At 41.4% G+C, this 20649-nt stretch overlaps 1 protein-coding gene across 16 annotated transcripts in view; it reads left to right on the top strand.

The window, feature by feature from the left end:
* The window catches only part of LOC133540615 (microtubule-associated serine/threonine-protein kinase 3-like), a 115368-nt gene extending 97076 nt beyond the window's left edge, over window positions 1–18292 (top strand). For 9 of the 16 annotated variants that reach the window (XM_061883372.1, XM_061883369.1, XM_061883371.1 and 6 more), the window contains 7 exons: window positions 4038–4159; window positions 4230–4430; window positions 6628–6854; window positions 6935–7057; window positions 11758–11894; window positions 12033–12271; window positions 13691–18292. In XM_061883372.1, coding sequence (XP_061739356.1) covers window positions 4038–4159; window positions 4230–4430; window positions 6628–6854; window positions 6935–7057; window positions 11758–11894; window positions 12033–12271; window positions 13691–14691 — 2050 coding nt within the window. In that variant the 3' untranslated portion in view covers window positions 14692–18292. The remainder of the gene's footprint in view (window positions 1–4037; window positions 4160–4229; window positions 4431–6627; window positions 6855–6934; window positions 7058–11757; window positions 11895–12032; window positions 12272–13690) is intronic. The other 7 variants (XM_061883382.1, XM_061883378.1, XM_061883383.1 and 4 more) reach the window with 1 other exon arrangement.
* Window positions 18293–20649: the final 2357 nt, after the last annotated feature.

The following is a 20649-nucleotide window of genomic DNA, read 5'->3' as shown; positions in this document are numbered from 1 at the left end:
TGTTTGTCGCATTTTAGCTGCTTGATATTTTGTATTGATTACAAATTTTAAGGAGGTTGCCACGGAAGTAAACAAGATAGGAGTTGAACTTTTACATACTCTTAATATCCAATTACAGTGGATACGGAAAGTATTCAGACCACCTAAATTTTTAACTCTTTGTTAAATTGCAGCCACGTGCTAAAATCATTTAAGTTCATTTTTTTCCTTTTAATGTACACACAGCACCCCATATTGACAGAAAAACATAGAATTGTAGATATTTTTAAAGATTTATTAAAAAAGAAAAACTGAAATATTACATGGACATAAGTATTCAGACCCTTTGCTGTGACACTTGTATATTTACCTCAGGTACTGTCCATTTCTTCTGATCATCCATGAGATGGTTCTACACCTTCATTGGAGTCCAGCTGTGTTTAATTCTAATGACTGGACTTGATTAAGGAAGCCACACACATGTCTATATAAGACCTTACAGCTCACAGTGCATGTCAGAGCAGATGAGAATCATGAGGTCGAAGGAACTGCCTGAAGAGCTCAGAGACAGAATTGTGGCAAGGCACAGATCTGGCCATGGATACAAAAAAATTCTGCTGCACTTAAAGTTCCCAAGAGCACAGTGGCCTCCATAATCCTTAAATCGAAGACATATGGGATGACAAGAACTCTTCCAAGAGCTGGCCGTCCAACCAAACTGAGCAATTGGGGGAGAAGAGCCTTGGTGAGAGAGGTAAAGAAGAACCCAATGATCACAGTGGCTGAACTCCAGAGATGCAGTGAGGAGATGGGAGAAAGTTCAAGAAAGTCAACCATCACTGCAGCCCTCCACCAGTCAGGGCTTTATGGCAGAGTGGCCCGACGGAAGCCTCTCCTCAGAGTAAGACACATGAAAGCCCGCATAGAATTTGCCAAAAAACACATGAAGGACTCCCAGACTATGATAAATAAGATTCTCTGGTCTGATGAGACAAAGGTAGAACTTGTTGGCCTTAATTCTAAGCGGTATGTGTGGAGAAAACCAGGCACCGCTCATCACCTGCCCAACACCATCCCTACAGTCAAGTGGGGTGGTGGGAGCATCATGCTGTGGGGGTGTTTTGCAGCTGCAGGGACAGGACGACTGCTTGCAATTGAAGGAAAGATGAATGCGGCCAAGTACAGAGATATCCTGGATGAAAACCTTTTCCAGAGTGCTATGGACCTCAGACAGGGCGGGCCGACGGTTCACCTTCCAACAAGACAATGACCCTAAGCACACAGCTAAAATGACGAAGGAGTGGCTTCGGAACAACTCTGTGACTGTTCTTGAATGGCCCAGCCAGAGCCCTGACTTGAACCCAATTGAGCATCTCTGGAGAGACCTCAAAATGGCTGTCCACCAATGTTCACCATCCAACCTGACAGAACTGGAGAGGATCTGCAAGGAGGAATGGCAGAGGATCCCCAAATCCAGGTGTGAAAAACTATTTGCAGCATTCCCAAGAAGACTCACGGCTGTATTAGCTCAAAAGGGTGCTTCCACTCAATACTGAGCAAAGGGTCTGAATACTTATGTCCATGTGATATTTCAGTTTTTGTTTTTTAATAAATCTGTAAAAATGTCTACAATTCTGTGTTTTTCTGTCAATATGGGGTGCTGTGTGTACATTAATGAGGAAAAAAATGAACTTAAATGATTTTAGCACATGGCTGCAATTTAACAAGGAGTAAAAAATTTAAGGGGGTCTGAATACTTTCCGTACCCACTGTATATCAATTGTTAATTATACATCCATTATGATAATATAGACCTTTTCAACTGGCGGGCCACATCCTTTTTTAGGGGCGGCATGGCGTAGTGGGTAGAGCGGCCGTGCCAGAAACCTGCATGTTCGCTTCCCACCTATATACATCCAAATCGCTGCCATTGTGTCCTTGGGCAGGACACTTCACCCTTTGCCCCTGGTGCCGCTCACACTGGTGAATGAATGATGAATGAATGATTGGTGGTGGTCGGAGGGGCCGTAGGCGCAAACTGGCAGCCACGCTTCCGTCAGTCTACCCCAGGGCAGCTGTGGCTACTGATGTAGCTTACCACCACCAGGTGTGAATGAATGATAGGTTCCCACTTCTCTGTGAGCGCTTTGAGTATCTAACAATAGAAAAGTCCAATCCATTATTATTATTATTATTATCCAGCCTGCCAAAGCTTTTCACTTGGCCCGCCGAAAATCACCCAAATAGGCTTGATGAAACCATTAAAACCAGGGTTGATCATGTATGCAGCAGTTCCACCACCCCGCAACGGGTAACAACGACGCATGTGACAACAGGGAAGCAGCCGTGGGGTGAGTAGAAGTATACTCAATCAACCCTGGAAAAAAACTCTAAATCAATTGCAAAAATCTGACTTTTAACACTTACTGGACAACAAAGTATGTATGTTCTTTCCCGAGCAAGTGCTCCAGTCATTGTTTCATTTAAAGCAACAGACATTGATCCAGACAAGCAGCAAGAATGGTAGAAATCTCCGTGTAAGCTTCATCCCAAAACTTTCTCAAAAATTTGTAATTAGATATAATTTGTGCATAAGTATATTTTGTTTGTTTTGTATTGAAATTGCTGACTTTGTGAGGTTTTCTCTATTTGTGGTCATGTTGTTTTTTGTCTAAGAATAACAGTCAAACCGTTTATTACGTGTAGTGTTAAAATTGACCAGTAGAGGGCGATAATGCTAATAGTTATGAGTCACGTACATATACATATATATATATATATATATATATATATATATATATATATATCCATCCATTTCCTACCGCTTATTCCCTTTCTGGGTTGCGGGGGGCGCTGGCGCTTATCTCAGCTACAATCGGGCGGAAGGCAGGGTACACCCTGGACAATTCGCCACCTCATCGCAGGGCCAACACAGATAGACAGACAACATTCACACTCACATTCACACACTAGGGCCAATTTAGTGTTACCAATCAACCTATCCCCAGGTGCATGTCTAGGAAGCCGGAGTATCCGGAGAGAGCCCACGCATTCACGGGGAGAACATGCAAACTCCACACAGAAAGATCCCAAGCCTGGATTTGAACCCAGGACTGCAGGAACTTCGTATTGTGAGGCAGACGCACTAACCCCTCTGCCACCATGAAGCCCAATATATATATATATATATATATATATATATATATATATATATATATATATATATATATATATATATATATATATATATATATATATATATATATATATATATATATATATATATATATATATATATATATATATATATATATATATATATATATATATATATAAAATACACAATAGACCTTATTATATTTATTTTATTTTCATGTTTTCAGTCTCACAAACCTAAATGAAGGAAGAAGTGTAAAACAAAAAATCTAAGAATGGAAAATAGTTCAATCCTCAACAAAAACTAGAGCATTTTTTTTCTTCATACTGTTAACTAACTGCACATGCTGGAAACGAGTAGCGAGGGCAGAATAATGAATTTATTGAAAGTGAAGTGTGAAAGTTTGTGTTTACTTTGCAATTAAGTAAACATAGTCTCAAAGAAATATAACCTGCGGAGGCACTTTCTGACAAAACAGCCACATTTTGATGTCCGGCTCCTGAGCCTTTGGGCTCTTGAACCTGCGTCCCTTTTTATAATGTAGTGGAATAGCCCTGTATTAATATAATATGTACACATACATATGTGGGCTGTATACTTTATATTTCTTTAGTCTGATGCGGCCCCAAGTCAGAAAATTTAGACACCCCTGGCTTGAACCAACCTAAAAAAATCCTAATACAAGTCAACATTTCTGTTTATTTTAAAATCCTCTGATCATGTCAAAGTGTGTAATTCAGTATTATACTATACTGTAGTAATTATTGATTTAAGACTACACAATTTCCCACATAAAATCCCAGATGATCAACAACATGCTTTCCAATCAAAAATTAACAAATTGATTTAACCCTGCATTTTAAAATATTTTATTTTTAAACTGTTCTGTGGATTGTTGCAGCCTTTGTCCCCGACTGTCACCCAGCTCCTCCCAGTCTGAGAGGAGCAGCAGCCCTTTGGTGATGAGCAGCACCCACAGCCTGGAGATGATGCCCCGCTTTGCCGTCTCTACGGACGACGAGGGTAAACACAAACTAACATCTCTTGTGCTCCATTCGTCTTGAGCCGCATGATTTACTCCTTTTACTTTCAGCTGAGGTGGTTGTTTCCAAATTACGGAGAATCAGGATACGCAGTAACAGCACCGGGGCCAAACACTCGTCCCCCAAAGAGCCAGTTGGCCCACGACGTTTTGGTAACCAGCTGGAGACACCAGACAGACAGAGGCTTCCCTGTGGGGGAAAGGTTCCCAAGTCTGCCTCTGTCTCAGCTCTGTCTCTTATCATTACCACAGGTACAAAACAGCAGCATCCCACTTAAGTAAGGATGGGTACCAAATTCCAGCGCTTATCGATTCACATTGAACCAAACTGTATAACATTTTAAAACTTTTGTTGCATGGGATGTCACGTCCGGTTGCATACACTTGGCGGGCAAACAAGATGTTGAGCAGCCATGCCAACAAAGCAATTGTAGCTGATAGAAAACACTCCGACATACAGGAAGGGTCCACTTTTTAAAATACACAATGTAGATGCTAATTTACATTGTATTTGTCATAGACATGCTACTAATTGTCATGAGGAATTTTACATGGCGATCTCAACACCTCCAAATTTGGCAATGAAAACTACAACTAAGATGCACGATACAATCAAATATATTTATGCTTACAGCATAAATACTTTGTAGGATGCAACAAAATCCTGAATTAAATTTGCCTTTTTTCAAAATGCTGCCGCAGCTCTGTGTTTTCTGGTTTCCTATTTTGAGTTGTTTAATATTTCCCTCATATTTATTATGATTGCTCAATTTAAAATTGTAATTGTTTTTATTTTAATGTTTCCCTTCTGTTACTGTATGTAAAATCTGCACTTCAATTTCCCCATTGTGATATAAGTAGTCTATCATGTCCTAAAGACTACTCCCTGACTTGTAGCCTATACACTACTGCCATCTAACGTCTTGGAATTGCAACTGCATGCGAAGTCTACGATATAATACTTGAACATCATTCTCGGCTCACTTAAATGTTAAATGAATAAAAAATGTTTTATTTTGAAACAGATTAACATTTTTTAATACACTAACGCAAACAAAAGTACCATGAATTGATTAACGTGGACCCCGACTTAAACAAGTTGAGAAACTTATTCGGGTGTTATCATTTAGTGGTCAATTGTACGTAGGGGAGTAACAGTACGAGTATTTGTATTGAACAGTTTCGGTACGGGGGTGTACGAGTTTGTAAACTAAAGTCTTAACAAGCTGCTTTGCTTCTTCTGCCTCTGTGTCCTACACCCAGCATTGTCCCATCCACACAACCATCTGATTGGTTACATACAAAGCCAATCAACAGTGCGTATTCAGAGCGATGTAATAGCCAATCAGCAGTGCGTATTCAGAGCGCATGTAGTCAATGCTTCAGCGTCAAGCTGAAATGTGTTTAACAGGTGAGCAGCGGACAGCGTACTCTCCCCAAATTATAAAAATCACATCCCAGTCACAACTACTACTAACATCACTATGAGCCCGTTGACCTTCTAGAAACTTAAACTGCCGCTCAGCTCGCTCGCAGTTCTGGCTTGAGGTGAAGGCTACTTAGCTTTTAGCGTAACGTTAGCTCATTTTTCTGTGTGTGTGCATGTGTGTGTGTGTGTGTGTGTGTGTGTGTGTGTGTGTGTGTGTGTTAGGGGCAACAAAGCCCTGTCTGTCTGTTATTTCTCTTGAACTCCATGGTGTTCAGGGATGAATAGTCTCTCCTATTGCTATTGTACCATTTTTTCAGCAATAGCTACATAAATCCCCCAGGGATCAATAAAGTACTTTCTATTCTATTCTATTAATCATTAGTAATGTAGCAGCCTAGTTTTGAATGGCAGGGTCCCTGCTATCACATGTTGATAAAAATACAACATTTACATAATAAAAGGCAACTACAGGCTTCCCAAATGCTGTAATAAATTAAACATGATGAGTTAACTTGAAACTGTTTAATGATGCACTTTTTATATATAGAAGAAAGGTTTTGTCATTTTATTTGATCAAAGAAACAATTTGAGGCAGTTTAATGTGGATTAACGTGGGCAGAATTATTATAGTGTTCCCAATGTTAAAAGGATAAAGCCATTGTTTACAAATTTGGTAAATAACCAAAAAATTTATATTTTGTTGTTTTCCTACTGTACCGAAAATGAACCGAACCGTGTCCTCTAAACCGAGGTAAGTACCGAACCAAAATTTTTGTGTACCTTTACACCCCTAATTGTATGGAATATGTACTGTGTTGTGCAATCTACTAATAAAAGCTTCAATCAAACCAAAAATTGGTACTGCCCAGTACCAGGAATTGATAACCACTTTGGTTCAAATGTGAAAGGTACCCATTCCTAAATTCAATAGTCCAATAGTAATGTGTCATAATAATTTGAAAAAAGCACCTGTTGATTTTATTTTAAGTTTTAAAATCTGTGCTCTCATCTGCATTTCAGATGACTTCTCTTGTGGACTCCAGCCCAGTCCCATCTCCCCGCGGTCACTGTCCTCCAACCCCTCCTCGCGTGACTCCTCCCCCAGCCGTGACCTGTCACTCAGTCCCGGTAGTCTCAAGCCGCCCATCATCATTCACACTTCTGGCAAGAAGTACGGCTTCACCGTGCAGGCTATCTGCGTCTACATGGGCGACAGCGACGTCTACACGGTGCATCACATGGTGTCGGTGGGTGTTCTCCTACGACACGTTTGGAGGTGCGAGTACATTAAAATCATTTTTATGTCATTTTCTCACTGCTGTTACAGAGCGTGGATGAAGGCAGCCCCGCCTACCAGGCAGGTCTTCGAACCGGAGACCTCATCACTCATGTGAACGGAGAGTCCGTCCAAGGCCTGGTTCACACCGAGATGATTGAGCTCCTGTTGAAGGTATAAAGCAGCCCTGCCTGGCTGATGAGTTTTTAGCTTTCAATCTAAACAAAAAAAAAGAACAAGTTGGGCAAAAAATACTGAAACATTTATCATTTGAACGTTAGGGTTGAGCGATTCAGACGATATAATTATAATCAATTTGGCTGTTGATAAAGCTTTTGTTCTGTCGTAATAATCCATGTAGATCAGTGGTCCCCAATCACTCCTCCGGGCACCCTTCCATGACGCATTTGCTACCGGGCTTCACAGAAACAATAATTATTTTATAAAGTACCGCATTTTCTCCGACTTAACTTTCGCCTGTTCCACTAAACACACCAATAAGCTTGTTTATAGATGTATATTACAACTCCTTTGTTATAGTTGTCAGGTTCAAACACTGACATCTATTAAACAGACAAGGAAGGAAGCAAGGAATTAAACAGAGACATAATTCAATTAAGCGCAATTGAGGAGAAATGTCTGGGCTGTACTTTAGTACAGTTTCCCACCACGCCCTGACGAAAGATTGTACGCCTCCTCTTTTATTTGGACTTTCCCTGATTACATGGCAACAGCTGTTTCTAAAAGCAGGGGGTTGTAAACAGCCGTTGCCTTTCCTCACAAAACAGTTAAAAGAAAAGGTGCCTGGAGGGGAGTCGGGTCCTGCTTCCTGTCCGCTTTGTAGATCTTGGGTCAAGACAAAATCTTCCTGCGGATTACAATACATAAAAGAAACCTACACCTTCATGTTACTTCCCATCATACACAGTGGAAATGTACAAGCCCTTTGCTTGGTAGGAACAAAGACAGCTTTTGTCCTCTCGCCGGGAACTCATGGCTGCGCAAAGATTTGTGATAACTTAGATACAATTATTCTGACAATAGTACATGGGAAAATGCACGTTAATGGACATATAAAATGTTAATGTGCCAGATTGTAGCCAAAGGCAAATTTTTCATGCTCATTTTTTTGCTCGTTTTATATGCCACACATAGGAAGCCGGTCTGTGAAAATAATACATACATTAAACCGGTCCGTGGTGGAAAAAAGGATGGGGAACCCTGATGTAGATGCCACATTATAGCTGTGTCCCGCAAATTTAACAGCAAAAAGCGAACAAACGCACTGTGTCATACTTGCTCGAGGCTAACGTCCCTCCACCGAACAAAGCCCCTTCTAAGTCAGTAATCCTCACTTGTACGGCGGCAAATAAACTAAGTTTCTTAGAAGTATCATTATTACTGGAGTATGCGGAATAGCTAAACATGCAACACCGTAGGAGGCAAGCTAGAGCTACTGAATGTAAACAAAGGTGGCCGCTGCCCTGGGGTAGACCGTCAGTCTATCCCAGGGCAGCTGTGGCTACTGAATGTTGAGTCCCACTTCTCTGTGAGCGCTTTGAGTGTCTAGAAAAGCGCAATATAAATCTTAGTTATAAATCTAAGTTATTTATACAAATATCGACAGTAACGATACAAATTAGGGCTGGGCCATTGTTACAATATCAATATATATTGCGAGAGACATACTCTATATCAATAAAAAAGGCGTTCGATAAAATATTCGATACATACTTATTTTTTGGTCGGAAGACACCAGAAATTATGAAGCAAGATTCGTTCCATGAAGTCACTAGCGCTTTGGGAACCCAGGAAACAGGCAGTGTCACTGAGCAATGGGAGGGAAATGTTAACAGCCAATCACACAACAGTATCAACTATACTTTTCTTGCTGCTGTTGGGCTCCCAGGCCCAGACCGTAGTCGAGGAAATCAGGGGAGACTTTACCTTTATGGCCGATGTTTTCGTCGGGCATAACACCCTTAACTTTACCCAACAATGGGTCTGCTATGCTCCGCTTTCAGTTTAGAATGACGAGTCCACCGATTTGTGATGATTTGGTCGATTTATTGTTACTTCTGCAGGACACAAATGGACACATTCGTCAGTTTACTACTATTACGACTGCTGTAGGCTACCACTCTCTCTCTTCAGTCTTCCACTTACTCACTGACTTCACTCACCCAACACACTGCCATTGTTAAAGATACACACGCTATTGTGTGTATGTGCCATATTTTTGTCGTGCCTAGGATTCACTGCATGGAGTGAGAAGATAAACTGTAATATCTTGATATATCAACTCAATAACAGAAACTTGTCTTTAGTTTTGTTGGTTTTAATGCAGACGTGCGGTAACATCCTGACATTTGCAATGTGTCTGTTTAATTTTTTGCTTCTCAAACTTCTCTGTGTAGTGTTAAATAGCTAATACACTACTGCCATCTAGTGTCTCAAATCTGCAACTCCCTGCAATCTACTAAATTATTTTATTACCTTAGCTGCACTCATGCTACTTGGCTGCCAGACACCTCCTCTACTGATAAATAGCGCCCTTGTTAAGTTGGAAATTGTTTAACTGTATTTATAGGTAAGCTTAAATAAGTCATAAAATGTGTCAATAATTATTGATAGCAATGTAAAAAACCTATATCGTGATATAGTTTTCGGCCATATCGCTCAACCCTAATACAAAGTATAGTGTCAGTATTTTGGCGATACTACAGTGGTTGTTAGATCAATTGTTTTTAAGGTTTCTCATAGTCATCGTCACCGACGTCCCACTGGGTGTGAGTTTTTCCTTGCCCTTATGTAGGCTCTACCGAGAATGTCGTGGTTTATGCAAGCCCTTTGAGACATTAGTGATTTAGGGCTACATAAATAATCATTGATTGATACAATCAAAAATATTTTAGGGCTTTAAAGTCGAACACCAAATGAATTAAATCAGAAATGGCAAGAAATACTTTAAATATTTATTTGATATTGTTAAACCGCTATCCCTTGTTTTTGTCTGATTATAATTGTGATCCCAACTTTGGGGTGTGAATATTTGGGCACCTTTTGATTCGATCCGATTCTGAGTCTGTGATGACGGTTTGATTCAGAAGCGATTCTTGAATCAAACCGATTTTCACCATTTGTTATTTGGTATAATAATTATAATGAAACTTTTTCAAAACCGGAATGTATTTTTTATAAAACAATTTATTAAAAAATGATTCTTGAAAAATATGAATCTAGTTAGTATTCAGATTAATAAAAATTGCTATTTGAATGTGCTCACCATTTGTTATTTGGTATAATTATAATTAAACTTATTCAAAACCAGAATGTCTTTTTATATAGAAAAGAAATTATTTAAAAAAAAAAATAGATTTTTTTAAAAATATGAATCGATTTAGAATTTAAATTTAAAAAAATTGCAATTTGAATGTGAATCAATTTTTTTTGTGCTCCCCTATCAAAATGTAATCGGTCAATGATCTTAAAAGTATCAGCATTGGAATAACCAATTGGTATTATATCGATGCTCACATTTGCAGTATCGCCCAAAACAAATGTAACATAAAACAGAAGAATAAGTGCTTATTACAATTGAACAGAAGTGTAGATAGAACCATGCCAGATATTAACAGTAAATGAAGAAGTATATTAAAGGCCTACTGAAACCCACTACTACCGACCACACAGTCTGATAGTTTATATATCAATGATGAAATATTAACATTGCAACACATGCCAATATGGCCTTTTTAGTTTACTAAATAGCCATTTTAAATTTCGCGCGAAGTGTCCTGTTGAAAATGTTGCAGTATGATGACGCGTGCGCGTGACCTCTCGGGTTGGAGGGGACATATTCACCACTTGCGGCTAAAAGTCGTTTCTTTTCATCGCACAATTACACAGTATTTTGGACATCTGTGTTGCTGAATCTTTTGCAATTTTTTCAATTAATAATGGAGAAGTCAAAGTAGAAAGATGGAGTTGGGAAGCTTTAGCCTTTAGCCACACAAAATTCCCAGAGGTGAAGCTTTACTATGGATCACAGTGGTCAAGCGAACATGGTTCCCGACCACTTGTCAATTGGCGGGTTTAGGTGAGAAAATTGTGGTAAAAAGTCGCCTCTTACGGGAGACCTGCGGAGCTTGCGCCGTCCATGCAGCTGCCGTGACTTTCCTCAGACACTGGCGTCAACACACCCGTGGACACACCCCTCCGACTATCAGGTACTATTTAACTCACTAAAACACTAGCAACACAATAGAAAGATAAGGGATTTCCCAGAATTATCCTAATAAATGTGTCTAAAAACATCTGAATCGCTCCCAATGCAACCGCCTTTTTTTTTTTAACTTTTTTTTTTCTGCGATATCAATATCCTCAGCCACATATCTTTCATCCTCGCTCAAATTAATGGGGAAATTGTCGTTTTCTCGGTCCGAATAGCTCTTGCTGCTGGAGGCTCCCGTTAGAAACAATGTGAGGATGTGAGGAGCCCTCACACCGGTGACATCATTGTCTGCTACTTCCGGTAAAGGCAAGGATTTTTTATTAGCGACCAAAAGTTGCGAACTTTATCGTGGATGTTCTCTTCTAAATCCTTTCAGCAAAAATATGGCAATATCGCAAAATGATCAAGTATGACAGAGAATGGACCTTCTATCCACGTTTAAATAAGAACATCTAATTTCAGTAGGCCTTTAACAATAGTGTTCACAAAATAATACAACGCACGAGGCTGAAATATATATTGCATTACGGAGGTTCTCTGACATTCAAAGGTTTAGAGAAAAATAGAAATAAAATCACCTGTAAAAGTTTTAGTGTGTGATTCTTGTCATTCTCACATTGTCATGCGATGAAACACGCAGAGTGGCAGCAAGGCGGCGTTACAGACCATCGCTCTGGAGAACACGTCCATCAAAGTTGGTCCGGCTCGAAAGACCAAACACAGAGGCAAGATGGCTCGCCGCAGCAAGAAAAGCAGGAGGAGAGATAACTATGATAGGTAAGCATGATTTACCTTTACGCTTTGCTTTTTGTTACCTTTGTGTTTTACCACACATTATTATGGTTTGCAAGGGTATGAGTCGGATGCATCAGCCTACAGAAAAGCCAATGAAAATGTCTACTTTCTTATGACCAGTGGAGGTGATTTGAAGCAAAATGAGTGTTCTCACTCCTCGTGGTCCTCCTGCAGGAGACGCAGCATCTTGAAGAAGTTATCCAAGCACAGCACAGTGATGCACAGCAGTCGCAGCTTCTCGTCAGGTCTCCACCATTCCGTTTCCTCCAGCGAGAGTCTTCCAGGATCGCCCACACACAGCCTCTCTCCCGGCCCCTCCACCCCCTGCCGAAGCCCCGCTCCAGACCACCAGGCCTATGGTGAGTCTGCTGCGCCTCTGACATCACATCTTGTTGGGGGGGGGGGGGATATTTAGTTTTTCCGTTTTTTTTTTCCGACCCTAAATCAAGATTCGTTTAATTGCCGATTCGTCTTTTGTAATCCAGACGTAGCTTGTAATACGCCGTAGTTGATTGGTCGATACGTTCCTTGTGACCAATCAGGACATCTGTTATGAATGATGACGTTATTACCGCCATTTTCCAAATGTAAACGATGTCAGTTCTGGAGAGAAAGGACGCTTCACGAGTAAAAGAAATTGATAAACGCCTCGGGATCCCCCGGGAATCCCCCGGGAAGAGCTAGACGAAGTGGCTGGGGAGAGGGAAGTCTGGGTTTCCCTGCTTAGGCTGTTGCCCCCGCGACCCGATCTTGGATAAGCGGAAGAAGATGGATGGATGTCAAAAATAAGTTTCGATGGGACTGGATGGAAAGGGAAATCACTGATACTGTTGGGAAGAAGGAAGTTACGACTTTGTTCGGCAATTTTATTCGGAAAATCGATCGTCCCGGAAAAGTTTTGTGCACGTGGTGTCATGATAATATTGACTATGGATCATGAGGTTTCAAGGCTTTGGAAGTACATATGAAACGCCAAAAACATATGAAACCACTTGAAGCAAGGAAAACAAACTTTTCACTAGCTGGTACTTCTGGATGTCAACCGAAAGTGAGCAAACCTTACGGACTTCATCCTTTGTTTGCATCGACAACTGCCGTAGACATCGAGAGGAAAGATCCACGACAGGGTTGTTAATAATGATGTAAGCTAAAAAATATTTGCTTGCGAAATACGCATGTTTGTTTTAAATATTAACCAATTATTGCTTTGCGAAATATAAATGTTTTTTTCTAAAAATAAAATGGCACGTGAAAATATATAATGTAATTACAGAAATTCAAAGAGTCGCATTATTGATTCCAGTTAACAATTTATTTGAAATAAATTTGCATATAATACTATTTTGTAATATTAAGTTCTTATGTAGTCTCTTGAAAAACTATTGTCAGTGGTGTAACAATCTTGAAAGTAAATATTTTCACACTTGTTTCATGCACTATGTCAGTGTCCTCACATTATTATTATTTCCTATTTTCAAATATGAGTAAACAATACTAAACATGTTTAGTATTGAACAATATACATTCATTAGGATACTTGGGGTATGTATGTTCTATTAATGATGTTTTCATGTCTTTAAACACTAAAATATTTTCTGAAAATGGTGCTGTCTTTGTTAATTTTAGCTTGTTAAATTGGTGAAAAACCAGGAGCTGGCCTTCGTCCCCCAGACCCCCGGAAATGTTTTCAGTCTTTTTCATTGTGGTCAAATCACATGCCTGAAGAATTAAATAATAATATGGAAAATTGTAATAAAACAATTATATCTGCTTCCCAGACAATAACTCTCCCCAGAGCACGTCTCCTTGCTCCAGTTCCCCCAGTTCCCCAGCGGCACACATCAGGCCCAGCTCCCTGCACGGTTTGGGATCCAAGCTCAGCAGTCAGCGCTACACCAAGGTCAGCCGCCGCAAGTCAACCAGCAGTATCCCGCCCTCGCCTCTCGCCTGCTCCTCCTCGTCCGCACAGCCGCTTTCCCCCCAGCGCTCGCCCTCGCCGTTGCCGGGCTTCGCCAAAACGCTTCACTCCTACCACGGCAAGACCCTGTCGCCGCCCACTATAGTGCGACACATGGGGGTGCGGCCTCGCAGCGCGGAACCTCCCCGATCGCCGCTCCTCAAGAGAGTCCAGTCGGCCGAGAAACTGTCTGGGATGTACCACGCTGACAAGAAGTCTTACGCCCCCCGCAGGCACACTCTGGAAGTGCCGTATTACGCCGAGGGGGACCTGCTTGACTCGGAAGCCGAGGGGGTCGTCTCGGGTTCCCACCTGGGGGTTGACCACAGCCGGCTGGGCGGCTACCTGGGCGCACAGAGACTGTGGGACTCCGGATCCGAGCAGCTGGTGGTGATGCGGAAGCTCAACCTCTCGGAGCGTCGCGACTCCTTCAAAAAGCAGGAGGCGGTGCAGGAGGTGAGCTTTGACGAGCCGGAGGAGAAAAGCAGCACGACGCCGGCGACCCCGGAGACTCAAACGCAAGCCCGGCAACAGCTGCAGCACAGGACGACGTTACTCGCCGAGGCCCGAGCCCAAAGCGGCGAGGAGGTGGAGCTGCTGGTGCCCACGGTCAGGAGGTTCACGCTGGTGCCGCAGATCGCCGTGCAGGGATCGACGGAGAGCGAGGAGCAGGATGAGTGGGAGCCGTGCTCAGACGGGGAGGAGTCGCAGCAGGAGATCACCGTCACTTCATCTCAGCAGCAGCAGGGGAGGCAGGAGGCCGAGCTCCTTCACAATAAGAGCTCGAGTCAGGAGGAAACCACATCAGCGGAGAAAAAGTGACACAGCGAGGTGGAAAACTTTTACTTGAATTTTGTATTGTAAATATTGGCTTTGTGGAGCTGCTGCTCGTATTTATTACACTCGTAAAGCATGACGCGCTACGTGGAAAAGAGGCAAGTAAGTTCTCATCGGTTGAACTCTTTTTGTATCCATTTAATGTGCTTTTTTTAATAAATGTCTATTTTTAAAGAAATTGCCGTGACACATAGTAGTTCGATAATGCTAGGATTTATTACTACTGGACCAAAATTTTCAGCTTTCATTAATAATGACATCTACACCATTAACATGTAAATCTACAAGTCACCTTTTTAGGCACACCCGTCCCCTTTTGATGCTTCAAAGCACAACATAACCACACAGGCTGCACAATAAAAAAAAAAAAACTACTTTTGTGAGATAATATTTTGATAATGGTGTTCTTTGCCGTGTGGATTCTAACATGTTTTTATGTGGATCAGTGGTTCTCAAACTTTTTTCCACCAATTACCACCTCAGAAAACACTGTGAAAACAGTAGCAAAGTAGGATTAAGTATTTATTTAAAACAAAAAATAAGGCAGAGATTTTATTCAACAAGTATATTTAAAAAAAAGTATTGCTTATAGTCTTCCATTGAAGGCTGACAAACTGTTGATAACAGCCCCGATCACATCATCACAATATTGAATGAAGTGATTCTTTGTTGTACCACTAGATGGAGCCCACGTACCAGTAGTGGTACATGTAACGCAGTTTGAGAACCACTGAATGGCAATCATGATAAAATACAATAATCGGTAGTGAGCAAATTTGATCGGAAGCAGCCAATATGATCCATGTCTTCTTTTGCAACCTGCTGTGTGTGTGTGTGTGTGTGTGTGTGTGTGTGTGTGTGTGTGTGTGTGTGTGTGTGTGTGTGTGTGTGTGTGTGTGTGTGTGTGTGTGTGTGTGTGTGTGTGTGTGTGTGTGTGTGTGTGTGTGTGTGTGTGTGTGTGTGTGTGTGTGTGTGTGTGTGTGTGTGTGTGTGTGTGTGTGTGTGTGTGTGTGTGTGTGTGTGTGTGTGTGTGTGTGTGTTTTCCCACTACCATAAACAGTGTAGTGATGTTTACAACAGTGCGATGCGGGCGTGCATTTTGTACCTTGACCAGAATATTGATGGAAAATTGAACAAAGGTGTGTGTTGTACAAATGTATATTTTCGCAAGGAAGTGTGTGTGCAATGCACAAGGACTAAAGTAGCACAAGAAGAGATTTCTGTTGTTGCCGTTTAATATCGGGATGCAGCTCCAGTACAGTAAAGTCCTCGTTTTATCGATTGAAGTACTGTCACCAAAGTATTTTAGGAGCTCTGCTGATGTCAATCCCTGTTCAACTTTGGGTTTCTGTGCCCACCGCAAACCTAATGATTGAAATTGTGTTCATGTCCACGCTGTTTACAAACTTGCTCTGTAATGTACTGTACACACTTATTTTTCTCTCTCATACCTTGTGGCTTTACGGTGAAACAACAATCTTTCACACCACAAATGAAAACTACAATCGTAGATGTTTCATATTTGTATTGTTTTTGGGTTGTTGTTTTTTTTTTTTTTTTCAAATCCAGTAAGCAGAATTTACAAGCGAAATGACTTGTTTGTTTACACTTGCTTATGAAAAGGGGTTAATTTTATAGTTTATGGTAGTAGCTGTAAGTATACTTTGAGGTTTGTCTGTGCAGGAGTCTTGTTTTGCACACAATTTCCCATCAAAACAATAAACAACACATTTAAGCCCTTTGAACTAACGGGACTTAAATGGCCCCATTTATTGCGTTTATCTGACACATGAAACGTGACAAATTTGTAGGGGAGTGCACAATCCATTTAAAATGCCAGATGGTATCTTAAAACGTCGAAAGGGGACTCAGCGTGTTTACCTGACAAATGAAACATGACAAATTGGGAGGGGTTTGCACTATTCGCTTTAGCCGCCATACTGCAGTAGGAAGTCGGATATCTTAAAATGTAAGAAAGGAATTCATATGGCTCCATTCAGTGCATTTATCTGACACATGAAACATGACAATTTTTTAGGGGGAGGGGGGCACTATCCACTTTAGCCGCCAGATGGTATCTAAAATGTAGGAAGGGGATTTATATGGCTTTGTTCATGTTTACCTGACACATGCATCATGATACATTTTTTTTTTTTGGGGTGGGGGGGGGCACTATCCACTTTAGCCGCTAGATGGTATCAACATGTAGGAAGGGGATTCATATGGCTTTGTTCATCATGTTTACCTGACACATGAAACGTGACAAATTTTGGGTGGGAGCACTATCCACTTTAGGCGGTAGTGTTGTCCCTTTTGGGGTCGCTCTTGCTTATCTCAGCTGCATTCGGGCGGAAGGCGGGGTACTCCCTGGACAAGTCGCCCCCTCATCGCATGGCCAACACAGATAGACAGACAACATTCACACACTAGGGTCAATTTAGTGTTGCCAATCAACCTATCCCCAGGTGCATGTTTTTGGAAGTGGGAGGAAGCTGGAGTACCCGGAGGGAACCCTCGCAGTCACGGGGAGAACATGCAAACTCCACAGAAAGATCCAGAGCCTGGGATTGAACCCAGGACTACTCAGGACCTTTGTATTGTGAGGCAGATGCAGTAACCCCTCTCCCACTGTGCTGCCCAGTGTTGAATACCTTAAAATGTATTTTGTGGCAAGTCTAACTTTAACCGCAGCGCCAGTTGCTCTGTAGAGTGGCGCTTTCCACCATTTTCAGCAGACTGCATTGCAAAATTATTAACCCCCCACTTTACTCTCACTTAAGATCCAACCAGGAATGAGGCCATATGAATCCCTTCCTTACTGTAAGTCAAAATATAGATAACTGAGGTTATTTCTTGTTTTTGATGAGGGGTGTCCAAAGTGTGGCACATGAGCCAATTGCAGCCGGCACCTCCAAAACGATAACATTTTTTACAAAAAAGACAATGTAATTTTAAGAAAAATTACATGTCATGTATGACAGAATTTGGCTTTAAATATGTATAATGTCTGTTTTTAACATTTTTATTACAAATTGGCCTCTGCATATTAGCGGCCTGTGTTGGAAAAAGTTTGATCATCCCTGTTCTAGACTTAAAATTTGACACTAGGTCACTACAATTTGGTGCTAATATCACAATGGACAAAAGTATTGGGACACCCGGCCATTCCAAAAGAGGAAATTGAGACAAATGGTCATCATTCATGGCTTCCAGACAACTACCCAATCAGCCAAAAAGCCCTGATTGTCCAATGCTTCTCTTCACAGGGTGTTCGGTTTACACAACGTACTATCGCACGGCTACACTACCAGACTGCAGTGAGGCTTCTCCCGCATAGTTAGTCAGCAGACAATTTTCCAAAAATTTCCTGAAAGTAGATTAAAATGAAGAATCAGGGTCTTTTGTACAATAACAACAAAAAAAATCAGCACATTGAAATTGTTGTAAATGTGGACTCTTCTGTTCGGTGCATGCTGCATGAGAAAAGCACACATCTGTAGTACTTGACTGCATGGTATATTGGCGGTGTAGTCGCCCACTACTGTGTTCTCATGTCTAATTAATAAAAATGTATATTTCTCCTGGACCTATTTTTTCATTTGATTAATTGTACGAGGTTACATACTTCCAGGCGTGGGAATGGTTTGATTCAAGGGTGTACCACACGCGTCCTGGGGGCCATTTTTTTCCTGCCCGCGCCGGCATTTTAAAAATACTATTACCAAAAAAATACATTAAAAGTGGAATAACGGGTGTAACTTAACGAGAAAATGTTTCAATTTTGACACTAATATCACAAAGCTGCCGTGCAGGCGGTTTATTTTCATTTTTTACATTAGAACTGTCCATTTCTACCGCTTATTCCCTTTTGGGGTGGCGGGGGGCGCTGGCGCCTATCTCAGCTAAGAACTGTCATTGTTCAAAAAACTAATCAGGATCAATGTTGGTGTGAATTAAAGCGTGTGTTGGTATGAAATGCTGACCTATTTAAGGCTCCGACTACATTGCATCAAATACTCCACTTTTATGAGGAAAATGCTGCATATTTTGTGTGGTTGTCATATAAATAAACCAAGGTTTTCTTTGGCAAAAGGGGCATAAACACAAGGAAATACTGTATGTATATATATATATATATACATATATATATATAATCGCTTATTCCCTTTGGGGTCACGGGGGGCGCTGTGCCTATCTCAGCTACAATCGGGCGGAAGGCGCTGTACACCCTGGACAAGTCGTCATCTCATCACAGGGCCAACACAGATAGACAACATTCACACTCACATTCACACACTAGGGACCATTTTTAGTGTTCACAATCAACCTATCCCCAGGTGCATGTCTTTGGATGGATATATAGAATATATATACACTATAAATATATATATGTATACATCTATCCATCCATTTTCTACTGCTTATTCCCTTTTGGGTCGCGGAGGGCGCTGGTGCCTATCTCAGCTACAATCGGGCGGAAGGCAGGTTACACCCTGGACAAGTCGTCACCTCATCGCAGGGCCATATATATACATACATACATACATTTTCTACCGCTTGTCCCTTTCAGGGTCGCGGGGGGTTCTGGAGCCTATCTCAGCTGCATTTGGGCGAAATGTATATATATATATATATGAATGTATATGTGCATATATACATATATATATATGTATATATGCATATATATACATATATATGTATATATATATATTTTTTAAAAATTGTATTTATTTTTTTTTTTCCCAAGATGGCGCTGCTGTAGTGGCTGCTGTAGGCAGGAGCTCTGTGCTCTTGTGTCATCCTTTTGTGTTTCCCTCTTGTTTTCATGTCTTATTATATTTTTTGGCCTTTTGGTCCGGGACCCTTTGGGACTGTGTGACAAGGGGTGGCACTTTCGTGACCTCTGTGGTGCTTTTTTTGTGGACTTCTGGATCTGCCTCCCGGGAGCCTTTTGGCCATGGAGACCAGCTGCTGGGTGTCTGCCACACCGGAGTCGGTTTGGAAGGACTGGCGGAGATGCGGATGAGGGGACAGGACTGCAGAGATTGGAGGAGATGCGGATGAGGGGACAGGACTGCAGAGTTTGGAGGGACTGGAGGAGGCGCGGATGAGGGGACAGGGCTGCGGAGCTAGCACTGGGCGCTGGGACGGAGAGGCTTCGTGGTGTCTTGGCTGAGTGAGCAGGTGTCGGACACCTCAGTCACCTTGGACGTATCCTCGCTCATCCATGCGGACTGGACACTGGCCGAAAATGGAGTCGGCTGTCTTGGTTGCTTTGTTGGGTCTGCTCCTGTCTCTGGCCATGCTCCCTCCACCCCAGCGGACGATGGCGTGGAACACCGCAAAGGCCACCACAGTGGATATGTTTCTTTTACTTTTTATTCATAGCTAGTATGTAGAAGTGTCTGGTTGTATCTGCTGCTTTAATGTCTTTAATGTCCTCTGTGTTCTTTGATGTTTGATGTTTCCCTCTTACACACATGGAAGAGGGATGTGTACTATGGCTATGAGTTGTTGTTTTTTTCCCTTGGCCTCAGTCTGCACCTCCTCTCCAGGGCCCAGGCTAAGACCGATTTTTTTTATTTTGTTTTAATCTTCTATTCCCCCTCCTTGTTTACCTGTATCTCATCTTTTTTGTAAGGGGCGCTGGGAGCCGGCAGACCCGTCAGCGATCCTGTTCTGTCTCCCTGTAATGTTTGTCTAAACTTGAATGGGATTGTGCTGAAAATTTTAATTTTCCTGAAGGAACTCTCCTGACGGAATAAATAAAGTACTATCTATCTATCTATCTATCTATCTATCTATCCATCTATCTATCTATCTATCTATCTATATATATATATAAAATTAAGCTTTGAAATTTGAAAAAAATAAATACATATATGTACATATATATGTATATATATATATATATGTTATATGTACTATATGTAATATATATAC

This window comes from Nerophis ophidion, linkage group LG22 (assembly GCF_033978795.1).
Source record: "Nerophis ophidion isolate RoL-2023_Sa linkage group LG22, RoL_Noph_v1.0, whole genome shotgun sequence".
In the NCBI taxonomy this organism is placed as follows: domain Eukaryota; kingdom Metazoa; phylum Chordata; class Actinopteri; order Syngnathiformes; family Syngnathidae; genus Nerophis; species Nerophis ophidion.
This window is presented reverse-complemented; position numbering and strand designations above follow the sequence as displayed.